A 13,349-nucleotide genomic window follows, 5' to 3' on the forward strand; every position below is an offset into this window, starting at 1 on the left:
ATTCTAATAACTAATGATATAATTGTTTTGACAGTTGTCAGTTAAAATGCTGAATTAAGACATTTTGATAATTATTTTATGGAAGGACATCTTTTGGGTGTAACATTCTGTGATTGCCAATTTTACAGTATCTCTCTGAATCATTTAAGTTTAATGAAATTGCCCATGTTATCAAACTTTAAATCAGATAGGATAATAATAATGTATGTTTTGATAATTTTCAGTAACACTTCTCTTTACTACATTTCCTTTATTAGCCAAAGTTGTTTATAGTCTCACATATAATGGCCGTTGTTTGTTTGTTGACAGTGGATTCTAAATTAAAATTATACTGCAACTCTCCCCACATTTCCTCATGTTAGCAAGCCAAGCAAGCATCCAAATGTCACCAGAACATTTGTCAAAGAAGTCATTTGGCAGTTTGCCGCTTTGCCTGCTAGTTAGGCTAAGTGGTAGTTATATTGTGTTGGCAGCTAATGGCCCTCATCTCCCCAGTCTTCACTCCCTCGCCTCCCTCTTCTCGTCTTCTCACTCCCCCACTTACTGCTGTGTCTTTTTAGCAGCGCCGTTGCCATTTCTCCAAGTGTTATCGATATCATTTTGGGTGTCAGGAGCTCATTATTCTGTGGCAGCTATTTTGATGGAGGACAGTTGGGGCTGAATGGAGTGGGTGAGCTTCAGTGTGTAAATGCACATGCATTTGTGTCTGTGTCTGTGTCTGTGTCTGTGTGACCCTGCTGTCATAGTGGGAGAGGATAGGTGATCACAAAGTAGGAGGGGGAGCAGTCCCCTGTTCCGGGACCAGACAAGCTTGCAGTAAAAAATTAACTGTGGTCACACCGTAAATCCACAGGAAGTCCAAATTTGTTGCAGTAGACAGAGCGCAGTGCCAGTAGGGCCTCAACCTAAAGTTTGTAGGTAGAGAAGCACACATTATCACAGTCACGTATCTTGATTAAGTTAGAGATGGTCCGATACCATTTTTTGCTTCCTGATACCGATTCTGATACCTGAACTTGCGTATCGGCCAATACCGAGTACCGATCCGATACCAGTGTGTCATATATTTTATTATGTTTTAACAACTGTATACTACTATCCCTGTATGGATGTGATATTATTTCTGTCTTTGTTGTCAGTCTGGCTCAAGTTAAACTCTTTGTGAAACATGAACAAACACAAACAATGAATGTCACAGAACTTTCTTTTATAATGCAGTTTGTCAGTTATAACGGAAAAAGAACATAAATAAACTACTTTAACGTAGATTTTCTTTAGGGCTGTATTATGTGATATCGGATCGGTGCATAAACTCCAGTACTTCCCGATACCGATACCAGCGTTTTAGGCAGTATCGGAGCCGATACCGATACTGGTATTGGTATCGGAACATCTCTAGATTAAGTGAACTCATCCGTTCTGGTACCACTATCTACTTCTGTGCAATTATTGATGAACCAAATTATCGTGCTTAATATTACAGCCCCAATTAATTACAGATGAACAACTCTTCCAAAAAACCACAGTACTTTAGTGTTTCCATATTCAGTATTACTCAAAAGTAGAGTCCGTTACACACATTCTCTATATATATTGTCTCTTTATGACAAGAAATTAAATCAATAATTGCTTCTTTGTCATTCTGGTGGCACGGCTCCTAATGTATGAGAAACTGCACGACATTTGGACTTGACTATAGAATTGAAGAAATATCTCCAGGAGACAGGCTGGGGTGCCCATGCCTTTTAAACTTGGCCACTGTAACTGGAGTCACATGGATGAGTCCAATTTATAATATAGCCGTAGATACTGTCTAAGCTGTCTATTTCCAAGTCTTGACTCTAAAATCTAAAGCTGTTTTCACATATGCAGCCGTCTACATTTATTGTCATTGCTCTCAGTAAAAGTAATGTTGTGGCTAATGCTTTTGTCCAAGACCTTTTACCAATATTCTCAGTTCAAATTGTTTTCTTTAATTTGTTTTGAATGAGGTTAATCAACTACTAGTTTCTCCTATAAATGTTTTGGGGTTTTGTTTTTATTTGTGTGGTCATGGATGACTTGTTATACATGATTTATTATACAGTATGCACTGAGTTTAAGATTTTAAACTGTTTAAGAACTAAAGAATTAAGAACAAAAACATTGCTCACCCGTATCAGGCTAAGCTGAGGTGCTGGAGCGACAGACTGTAAAACTAATGGGAAAAGTTTCAAGTCTGTGGAAAAATCGATTTAATTCATTAAGCTTTCGGTCAGAGACTTCAAGGTAAGAACATGTAGCAAGTGAATGCAGCAGTACAGAAGGTAAAAGATCATCACTTAATTAGCCTTAATGCAGAACGCTTGTGTCAATCAGTTGACCGAAAGCTTGCTAAATAAAAAAAAAATAAAAAATAAAAAAAAAGATTTCTCTCAAAGATTTTAAACTGTAACATGTCATTTTAATGATTACTTGATCTATCAATGCCATTCAAGGGACTGGTGTTGGAAATTTGCTCAAGCTATGAAAACCTGAACAGTACATCGGACACTGCTTCTGCAACTGTCAATGTTTCTCTGTACTAGTTCCTTACAAATACACTAATAACATAAATGAATAAATAAACTTTATTTGCTATTTTGTAGTTGCAGTCTGAAAAGACATTCATCCACCCAAATTTAATTTCACAATGTTTATTTGCTTCAAATTGTTGCTGAGTAAAAATGCAAATGTCCCATAAATGGTAATATCCCTTGCAATTACTTTGTAGAGCTTGGCTCATGCAGCTCACGCACCTAAACCAAACCGACTGATTAAATAATGCTGCACTGTCATTATGATCCCGCTGAGTAAACTCCTCTTAGTTGTCTTGTTTGATTAGAAATAAATCTTGAGGCTTTGGGAGATTTTCCTTTCAGCACCAATCCATCTCAGGTAGTTATTTAGTTAGCGATGTGATGTGCACTTAGTACTGCAGTCAAAGCCCGGTCTGAAGAAGGTTTTTCTCTGTGGCCATGTTGATGACTGCCTGTGAATACAAGAGGGTGTTGAGGAGGACCTAATCTCTTGCATAAATGATGAAGGCCTGATGAATATTTCAACGGAGCCAGTTTCCTTCCTCGTTTATTCTCCGCTCAGCTCTCAGGAAGCATGTTTGCCAAGGAAAGGTTATTTTAATATGAACTCTCAAAGAAATTTGAAATTGCAAAACTGATTCATTAGGTTTTGTGTGTTTTTTTTTATTGCGGCTTTGTGCCCCCCTTCCACTTCTCCCTCTGTGTGTCAGCTATCCAGTAGCTGTAGCAGATTCACAGATGCTTTAGGTAAGATAGCTAGCTAGCTAGCTAGCTAAAGCAGCCCTCATGGGAAGTATCTAACAGTTAGCATGCTGATTAACTTTGGGACAAGATGGCAGACCGAAACAGAGCAGAGCCTCAACGGTTTGGCATCCTTCTGCTTTGTTGTGGATGCAAAATGTGGAGGAGGTAAGAAGACCTTGTGTGTACTTCATGACCTCCTCTGTACGTATCAGGAGGGAACAACTCTCCCAGTCAGTGTATTTTTATGTATTTGTTTGACTCTTAGCAGATGAAACACACGATGGTAGTGAGAATGTGTCAGCGTGTGAGAGGTTGGAGAGAATGTGTGTGTGTGTATGGGTATTTGTGTTTTGCAGGCACAAGCCACAATTTGTGTGTGTGTGTGTGTGTGTGTGTGTGTGTGTGTCTGGCAGTGCTAGTTTAATAAGGTCTAGAGTCTGCTCTGTGCCATGGGGACTCGCAGCTTAGGCGATGGGCTTACCTCAGAATGAAACCAATCTGTTTAGCCTGCTCTTCTACCCTGCAAAATGCTCCATTTTCTCTGTCCATAAAGTTAAATGACATTTTCCTCCCGGCACCCTTATGCCATGTCAAGTATCTCCAGAGATGTTGCAGGCCGACCTGGATGTCACGAGTGTGTGTGTTGAGTGAGAAAAAGACCTCTGAAGGCAGAAGCAAACACAGACATCCACATTTACACCCCCATACTGCTTGAAGGGTCTGCTTCTATCAGAAGACAGCTGCTTTGAAAACATCAGTGGTGAAAGCGAGACAAAGGGATATTAGACTTGAAACATGGGCGTTTTGTTTATATATGAACCAGCAGGCCTTTTCAGACAGATGGGACATTTTCCCTCTATGATTGCATTTTATATTTTCAGTAGCTATATTTGTACTATAGAGCACAACAAGTGATCTGGTTTTTCAAAGTAAATCATTTTTTTAAGGATTATTTTTTTGGCTTTTATTACCAGGACAGATTAAGTTAGGAAAGTGGGAGAGAGAGGGGTATGACATGCAGCAAAGTGCCGCAGGTCGGAACCGAACCAGCGGCCGCTGTGACAAGGACTGAGCCTCTGCACATGGGGCGCACGCTTCACCAGGTAAGGGTAACCAGACGCCCCTTCAAAGTAAATCTTGACCAGAACTCCACGCACTAAATGGCTAGTCGGTCTGCCATAAATGACTGATAAGATATTCCTTCTTTGCTTGGAAGGACAGAGTATCACTTCCACTCCGTTTACACTCTATCTCTGTCTATTTAGGAGTCTAGCTGCCTGCCAGCAGTAACTCGGGACTGTGTCCAAACATAATCATGATATTAGCTAGATCCTTATTTATGTGTCCCTACCCCTTTCCATTTCTCTCTCTCTCTCTCTCTCTCACACACACACACACACACACACACACACACACACACACACACACACACACACACACACACACACACACACACACACACATGCACTCTCATCCTTCTGCTCAGCCCTATTACATATGCATCCATCTTTCCCACTCCACACATTTCCAATCTTCCCCAGTTAGCTACAACAAACATTACATTTACATATTGATTTCGTAGTTTTAGTCAATGTAAATATGCTGTCATTACAGTAAATTTGAGCTTCTGTTAACATAAGCTCGTCCAGATCTGTGCAGATTAAGGGTGTGATTGCATAATTAATGTGTGCGCTACATATTAATTCCCCCATCCTCTCTTTCTCTCAACTCTTCCTCCTCTCCTTGGGTTCTGAGCCCTGATTAAGTGCCTGCTTCGGCCCTTAAGCCTCCCATTGATATTCAGCCTCACAGACCCAGCGTTTGCTCAAAACGCTACTTAACCTCACAGCTTATTGTAAATGAAGCTTCCAAAAGTTGATTCCCCCACCACCTCCTCTCTACGTGAAGCACACAAAGTGTTTGCGTTTGCATCGTTCACAGCGTCTCTGTCACAGCTGTAAGCTGCTGAGCGAGCTATGGTACCAGGCCAGAAAGTCTGACCCTTCAGGGCCTCTTGGACAGACTGTCTTCACTGCCAGGTTTCTGCTCACAATATAATCAGCATATGACATCCACTTTGAGAGTGTAAACATATCAAACCAGTGGTTACCTGTACACCGCGTACGTCTTTTTGTTTGCCCACCAGTAAATGTTGTTTATGGTTTGAGAAACAGAAAATAGAATTATTGTCATTTTTAACACGTTGTTACAATTAATCAAAATAGATTGATTAATAGATTGATTGTTTAGGTGTCCAATTATTCATGCAGTTGGACAGAATAGATAGAATGGTATGTCACGTTATGGCCTCAATCGCTACTTTCAAGTCTTTTCAATACAGCATGATGTTCATTTAGTAAATTACGGTCCCGTTTATTTTAAAATGGACGATAAAGCAGGGGATGCTATAGGGGCGTGGCTACACACTGACCTGTCAATCATGACCGAGGCTTGGCTTCGTTTTAAACCTTGACCCTCTCACTGTTTTCACTTCATCAAAGGTAAATGCTGGTAACTTACCCGGCGGTAAATTTTCACTGGATGACTCACTTTAGAAGGATTCAAAATCGACAACTTTCCCCCCTTTAAGTGTTTAGCTTAGCGCAGAAACATTGCAACAAAAACAACACTGGCTTGGCCGTGTCATCCTCCCCAGCTCCACCATCTCGTCAAAATTCATCACATCCGGTTGCTAAAAACGAAAAAGGAGATACCCGTATTGCCAAACTCGAGGCTTCAAAACGGCAGTCCACATCACGGATGCTATGTCCACTATTTTTTACAGTCTATGATGTGAATAGTGAAAATCACTAGTGGTTCCTGAAAGGATCCCGTTTAAATTGTACAATTAATTATAAATATATTTTTTTGTCAATTTAAAGGATAATTATGCAAGTCAAGAAAGTCGCAGTTTGTTTTAGTACCATTTAGTTTTGTGTGAAACCGCTCATTGAACAACATCTCTCGTCTTGCACAATATATGTCCCCTTGCTTGGTAGCTAACTAGCTGGCACACACACACGCACACACACACGCACACACACACATGCACACGCACGCACGCACGCGCGCGCACACACACACACACACACACACACACACACACACACACACACACACACACACACACACCCTTGAGACTTTTGGGTGTGGGTGTTCTATGCAATCTTCGAGTCTTTCTAATTACATATTTTCACAGTCTTATAGTTGTATAGTTTTACAACAACTGTGACTTTCTTGAAAATTTGAAATAAACATTTTTAAATAGACACACATATGTTTAATTCATGGCACAATTCAAACGGGTTTAAAACATATTTGTCTCTGGCCATTGACTACTGTACATAATTATTTCCCGAAATAATATCCCATGGTGATCCACCAGAAGGGGGGGACTTTGCCTCCCTAATATCAATTCATCAGTGTTCTTATCGTTTTACTTCCATGTTGTAATTCTATGAATTTCAGTTAGAATGGAGAAGTGTTTCACTATGTTAAAACTGATGCAGATAGAGATAGTTTAGGAGCATTACATAGTCATCAATAATAGCATCATTTTCATGTGTCTGGCACAGCTTACAGTACATTAGCCTGTAATTGATATAAACAGATATGACTAGTAATTGAATTGACTATAATCAATCAGACAGAGGCAGTGAAGTACTGCAGTAATACAGCAGTAATTTATGCACACACAAAACAAACGGCAAAAACATCAGTACCTAGAGCAGCAATTGTTGAGTTGGTCAACAACCTTACCAAACCCTGCAGATGCGGTCAGCTTGGGCTACTGTATGTCACAGTAAAATCATGCTTTTAAGGCATCTTTAGGGTTTGCAGTATGGAAGGTGCTGAAACCTCTCTTGGGTTTATTTCAAAATAGCTGCCAGATTTGTTAGCAATAAGGCAGATTGATGGACTCCATGCTGTTACTGTGCAGGTGGTCATAGCTGTGGTAGCCTGCTGTGCTGAGCATAGCTCTGGCCAGGCTTGTTAAGACACAACCAGTGAAGTGGGCGACACACCCCCAGAGGAGGCACCCACCTCCCTGTGGGCCAGCAGGTTACCGCTAGTTGACAAGTTTCAGCTTGCCCTTTGCTTGACTAAGTGGCTCTTAGTGATAATGTTTGTTTTTCTGTGTCACCTTCTTTTCGTATCATTATTCTGCCTCGCCTCTTTTACATATTCCTTTTCTGCATCAATTTCTGTTTATTTTATTATATTATATTATTTTTTTAATCTCCTACTGTGTTCATTCCTATTTCTTTTATTTGTTTCCCTTTCTCATTTAGTGAGATCCAAGAGTCGTTAAACCAGAACTTCCTGCTGGTCATCAGCCACCGCGAGGCCCAGAGGGACTACAGTCTCAACTTTCCCGGCTCCAGAACCATACAGGAGGTATGACACCAGCATGCACGCAGACACAGACCATCACAGTACATCAGAAAGTCACCTTATATGCCCAGACGCACACAAAAGCTCTCAGTAACTCACCCACCGACTCTTGCATACATAATATTATTGTACCTGATTCTGGTTTCCCATAACACAGCTTTCATTCCATTTGCCAAACATTGCTAGTCTATCTCAGCCATTGATTCATTATTCATCACAAATGATCACATTTCCAAGCACATAATTACTCTCACAGCTGCGGTCTGGTACAACCCCCTCTTTTTCTCCCCACTCCCCCTACACTGCGTCTTTCTCCCTTTCTCTCAGCAGTCTAGGAGGCGGTTTAAATACTGAACATTGTTTGATCTAGGCATGCTGGCGCAATGGAAAGAGACAGAGTTCCATTCAATTTCCTCATCAGAAACTAAACGGTAGATTCGGCAGTCTATGAAATATTTATAGTAACTCATACTGGATCCAGTGTGAAGGCAGTACACCTCGCTGTCCATCGGTTATTACTATCACAGCTGCAAATGGATTAAAGCTTGAAGAGCATGAAATATATGTGTGTGCTTGCTTGCCCATGTAGATAAGTAAGTGTGTGTGTGTGTGTGTGTGTGTCGATGTTTGGTCCCATGCGAGTTCAAATCAACACACACACATACATTACTGCCCTGTACTGTCCTGCTCTAACCCCTCGTGCAGAGGGAGACCTGAGCAGGCGTCATTTGTTATTCACAGTGGGTAGCTTACTGTCACAGGTGAGAGGAAATAAGCTCCCCAAAGACTGATCAAGTAAGATAGAGAAGTCCCACTATTGATTTAACCTCACAATATCTACCCTAATACCTAATATAATATAATATAATACATCAAAATAGCACCACACTTCAACGGTAGCATAATGAGGGTCCCTACATGTATAAACCAAAGCATTGAGAACTTGGTAAGTGTACAGACAGTTTATTAAAAAGATAGTTTAGAAAGACAGTAGCGTTCACGTATACAAGCAGGCGCCGTCTTGGGAAATGACCAATCGAACGATGAACGCCGTGTTTGAGCTACTGAGTTACTGGTTACTGGTTGCACGGCGTTTGTCGTTCGACTGGTCATGACTGGTTTTCCCAAGATGGCGCCTGCTTGTATACGTGAACGCTACTGTCTTTATAATCTATCTTTTTAATAAACTGTCTGTACCCTTACAAAGTTCTCAATGCTTCGGTATACATGTAGGGACCCTCATTATGCTACCGTTGAAGTGTGGTGCCATTTTGAGCCTTGTTAGTGGTGTAGAAATAGCGATTTCTTTTTACTTTACCCTCTGCCCCGACGACTAGTTTTATAAACTAATAAGCGGGGTTTGCGCTATAGACACATTCGATTAGCATGAAAACATGTCCCAGAGAACGATCGACTCAGTATACATATGTTATTAACCCCTAGGTTAATTTTGCGCCGGAATTGTCCTTTAAGTAATCAGTATTTTCACTAAATGTCTGGAATTGAAAATATCAGTTTTTAGCTGTTTTCATTTCCGTGGCAGCTTTACATAATTTTGATTTCCTGTTTTTCATTTAGTTTTTCATCTTTTATGGTCTCCATGTTTTACATCCAGCTTATTATTTACTTTCAAGCAGCAGTGAAAGGTGTTCTTCCTGAGTTCTTTGCTCACTGCAGCAACTGGCTCCTTGGTGCGGGTGAAGATTACACTAATAATAATCAGGCTACTAGCAGGGCTTGTAATGGTGCTAATTGAAGAGATTATTACAACCAACATCTGAACTGGAGGAGGCAGCTTGCCTCCCTGGTTTTCTCCCTCTCCTCCCTCGCTCTTTCCTTTTTCTCCTCCCTCCGTCATCTCTCCCTTCTTCTCTCACCCTCTTCTCAGGCAGATGGTTTTGATGAGCACCCACTGTGAACCTTAAGTGTTTCTGCTGGGATTACAAACACTGGGGAGGGGTCCCTGCAGTGTGGGAGGGGGGAACCATGGACACAGAAAGGAGGCAAAGGACTGTTGGCTTGGTGGGGGTGCTGTAAGAGGCCATAGGGGATGGATAAGGGACAATGTGGGCTTAAACAGGCCTCCATGTCGCGGTCTTTTCCTTACGCATGCTTGTCTTTAGGCATCTCAAGGCCCCCTGCAGTGAAAAAGAGGCCCAGAACTTTAACCTGCATAGATCTGGACTCTGTTTGCCCCATGTTGGCCATGCTCTTTATATATTTACTCTTTAGCCAGGGAACAGGCGTCTTTCCTTTTTTTTATTACTGTAATGTGTTAGGAAATAATATGTCATTAAACCATGTGTACACACACTATGTAGGGAATGATTCAAAAGGTTCAGTAGCCAGAGTGGAGAGCTACAAGTGCAACAACAGGCAGTAAATGAAGTTAAATAGTAGTTATGGATGACCTCAGTGAGGTTGCTTTTGGAGCATTTGTGATGTTCATGAGAAATGACGAGGAGTTTGGTTGTGAATTTTTTGGATTAAAACAACAATAAAAGACACAAACAAGAAGGGGAGTGTATTTCTGTCATCATAAGAAGACTTAAGAATGCAACAAAGAAGTAACACCATATTCAGCCAGACTCCTCTTTCTGCTTATACTGTGTCCACGCACAGACACATATGGACTCCACTACAGAGCACCTTTCTCTCCCCATTCTCCCTTTTGTCTTAGCTGAAGACTAGCCGATGGTCCCTGCTTGTGCATATCAATAGGGATAGAGTCCTATCTTCTTGTTTGTCTTTGCCAAAGGTTCTGGCTTTGCCTTGTGGCTCTCAGGGAACTGCCCTTGCCCCTCCCTTTCTATTCCTTCATTCTCCATCTCTCTCACCCAGTGTCACTTCTCTACCTTCTTTCTTCTTCATCTCTAGAGCGCAGTGCTGTGTAGACTCTGATTGGCATTACAAGACAAGAGTGTGGGGGTAAGTTGCTGGCTAGCTTCTGAGCTAAGCTGGAGAGCAAATGTTTGCCAGGGAAGTAGAGGGTAGAATAGGGATGGCTGCTGGTTTCGGGTTGTCCGTGACCAGACCAGTTGTCCTGGGGATTTCCCTCCTCTGCTGCCCCTCGGGGCTGGGCCTGGGCCCCATCTCTACTCCGCAGCTGGGAGACATATAGGAAGCAAATGCAGACAGGGCTACAGAGCTGAGAAAAGGAAGGTTGGATCCAAAAAGGAATGAAAGAAAGGCATCTGGTGCCTAGGGGAGACGAAGAAAGAGAGCGAGAGAGAGAGAGAGAGCTTGTGACTGTTTAACGGACACCTTTCCTTCTCTTTGATTTGCTTCCAGCCAGGGATTACAGGCAATTGGCATTTACAATGATTGGAACATTAATTTTGCCGTGAGGCGTATTGCCCAGCAGCTCAGCACCACGGCCAGTCTAGCTAATGTTGTATATAACTGGCTCGCACACCCCCTGCCTCATCTCAACACGAACAGCAACGCACAAATCAGTAGCGTTGTATTTGTTACTAAGAGTTTGATTTAAATCCTGTTCTGCTCTGTTAAAGGCATTTCCTTTACATGTTAGCTTCTGTATGTCCAAGTCAGGCTGATGGATACTTTTCATCATTGGTGCCATATTCTGCTTATTAAAATATACTGCTCAGTGTCATATAATTACATTCCAACAATACCCCATTGTTTTAAGTCAAACTGGTTTAAGCTAGTAATTGTAAGTACATTTTGCTGTCTAAAATTAGTTACTCAGGGATAGTCCCGGATGAAATATAATTGTTTTTATTTGTTGCAGTCTAACTTATCAGTGAGATGGCTGTTGTGGCAGACAGGGGGCAGCATTAGACAGTATTGCTCCTTCTATGCTGGCTGCTGTGGCCAAAACAGGCTTTGTAACTGAGGGCTGCAACAAAAACTTTGGCTACCTGCAGAAGCTATGGCAAGGCATTGTGTCACCCCGTTGTTCGGTTGCTATATGTTCTAAATTACTTGTTGTTTTTGACATGGTTTCATCAGATTCTCATAATATCCTTAAACTTTTCATATAGTCAGAGAAGACCTGTGTGAGTGACTGCCTGCAGATTCTGGCGGTATAGTTTCAGGTGGGCAGGCCTGGTGTGTGTAGCTGTGTTTTCTTTCTCTGTTGAGATCAGGTTGTCCTCTGCCAGTCTAGCAGTCACCAGTCTATCTCCACTCCCCTCTTCCTCTACCACCTCTCACCTTCATTCTCTCTGTGGTGGGCATTAGTTTGTTGTTTCTCTGATGCTGCTTTAACCTCTGACTGCAGCCTCTTCATTACTAGTGTTTATGCCTCTCCTTTCTTCCCTTTTCTACTCTATTCATCGGCTGGCCAGCCGGTCAGTCAAATCCCTGTAGTCCGGCTGGTCAAACATAGATATTACACTCTGTAATAACACTGGCCACCCGCTCTGACCCCAGCCCGCTATCCTGGTCATGGCTTCTCTTCATAATGATAGGCACAGAGCAGTGTGGTGTGGGATTTACTATAGAAAGACAAAGGATGGACTGTGCCACTCATTTATTATTGTTCTTTTATTTGTTTCACAGCTTGTTTGTACTGCAAATTGCTTTGCTGTGCCAGGCCCAGCACAAATAAAGTATTATTTCTTTGAGAGATTAATAACGTAGAATATTTACTGTTGCCTCGATAAAGGGATAAATTCAGTTTTAAATATAATAATTTCTGCAAGCAGCCCGTTGTATGTTTGTTCCCTCAGACACCCACACATATACAGATAAAGATGCAAAGTGTAGTAATATTGGAGTATTAAGGTGAAAGCGCCCATGCAAAGTCTGCCCCTGCTGTCTTCTTAGCTCAGTGTTTTGCAGCTGCTTTCCTACTTTGCCTGACATTGGCTTTGACTTTGTGTTTGTAGCGTATTTAAGTTTCCACCTCCATGACCAGCAGCCCTGCATATGCCCAAGGATCCTTCTCTCTTCAGTGCTTTTTACAAAGACAGGATTTGACCTGTGTGTAGAGGGATCTTTGCTCCACAATTGACAGTTTTCTCAGCATCAGTGTCCAGCCCTGCGGGCCTGAAGGGCAGAATTCTGCTAAACAAATGCTCTAAAATCCACGGCCGCCAGCGTTCAGACGCCGACGGGGCTTTGATCACCTTCAGCTGGCGCACATCAGGCTGGCGTTAGGGCTTTAAACCAACAACTCACTGGACGGTGTAACACGGCGCTCGGTGAGACAGGCGCTGCTGGCTGCTAACTGTTTAAAAGCACGGAATGTTATTAAGTGATGCAGATACAGCGTCTGCGCATGAATGGGAAAAGAGAAATACTGTTCATTTCAGAGCGTGGGGCTGTTGTTGCTGGGCATTAGCTGTGGCATCTGAAGAATGCTGATAACACTGCATGTCGGCTGTCTTTTTTATTTTTTTTCTACTCCTTTCTTCTTTGGACTCATCTCCTCCTTCATTCTCTGCCTCCATCCTAGTTTTTCCTCAAGCTGCTGAATAGAGGACACTTTGATGTCGCCCTGGCTGTAATTTATAACATTGTATTTACTGTTAAATTAATCATGGGAATAGTTTCCACTTCCAGTTTTAATATTACTTAATAATGAAATAATGGTAAAGAGTATATGTGTGTGTGTGTGTGTGTAGTATATATATATATATATATATATATATATATATATATATATATATATATATATATATA

General features: G+C 41.7%; 1 protein-coding gene across 1 annotated transcript in view; it reads left to right on the plus strand.

Annotated features, from left to right (window-relative positions):
• faf1 (Fas (TNFRSF6) associated factor 1) overlaps nt 1-13,349 on the plus strand; it is a 66,524-nt gene that overhangs the window by 11,091 nt on the left and 42,084 nt on the right. Inside the window, exon 7 of the mRNA XM_078259014.1 lies at nt 7,595-7,700. Within this exon, the coding sequence (XP_078115140.1) occupies nt 7,595-7,700 (106 nt within the window). The remainder of the gene's footprint in view (nt 1-7,594; nt 7,701-13,349) is intronic.

This window comes from Sander vitreus, chromosome 9 (genome assembly GCF_031162955.1).
Source record: "Sander vitreus isolate 19-12246 chromosome 9, sanVit1, whole genome shotgun sequence".
NCBI classification, from domain to species: Eukaryota; Metazoa; Chordata; class Actinopteri; order Perciformes; family Percidae; genus Sander; species Sander vitreus.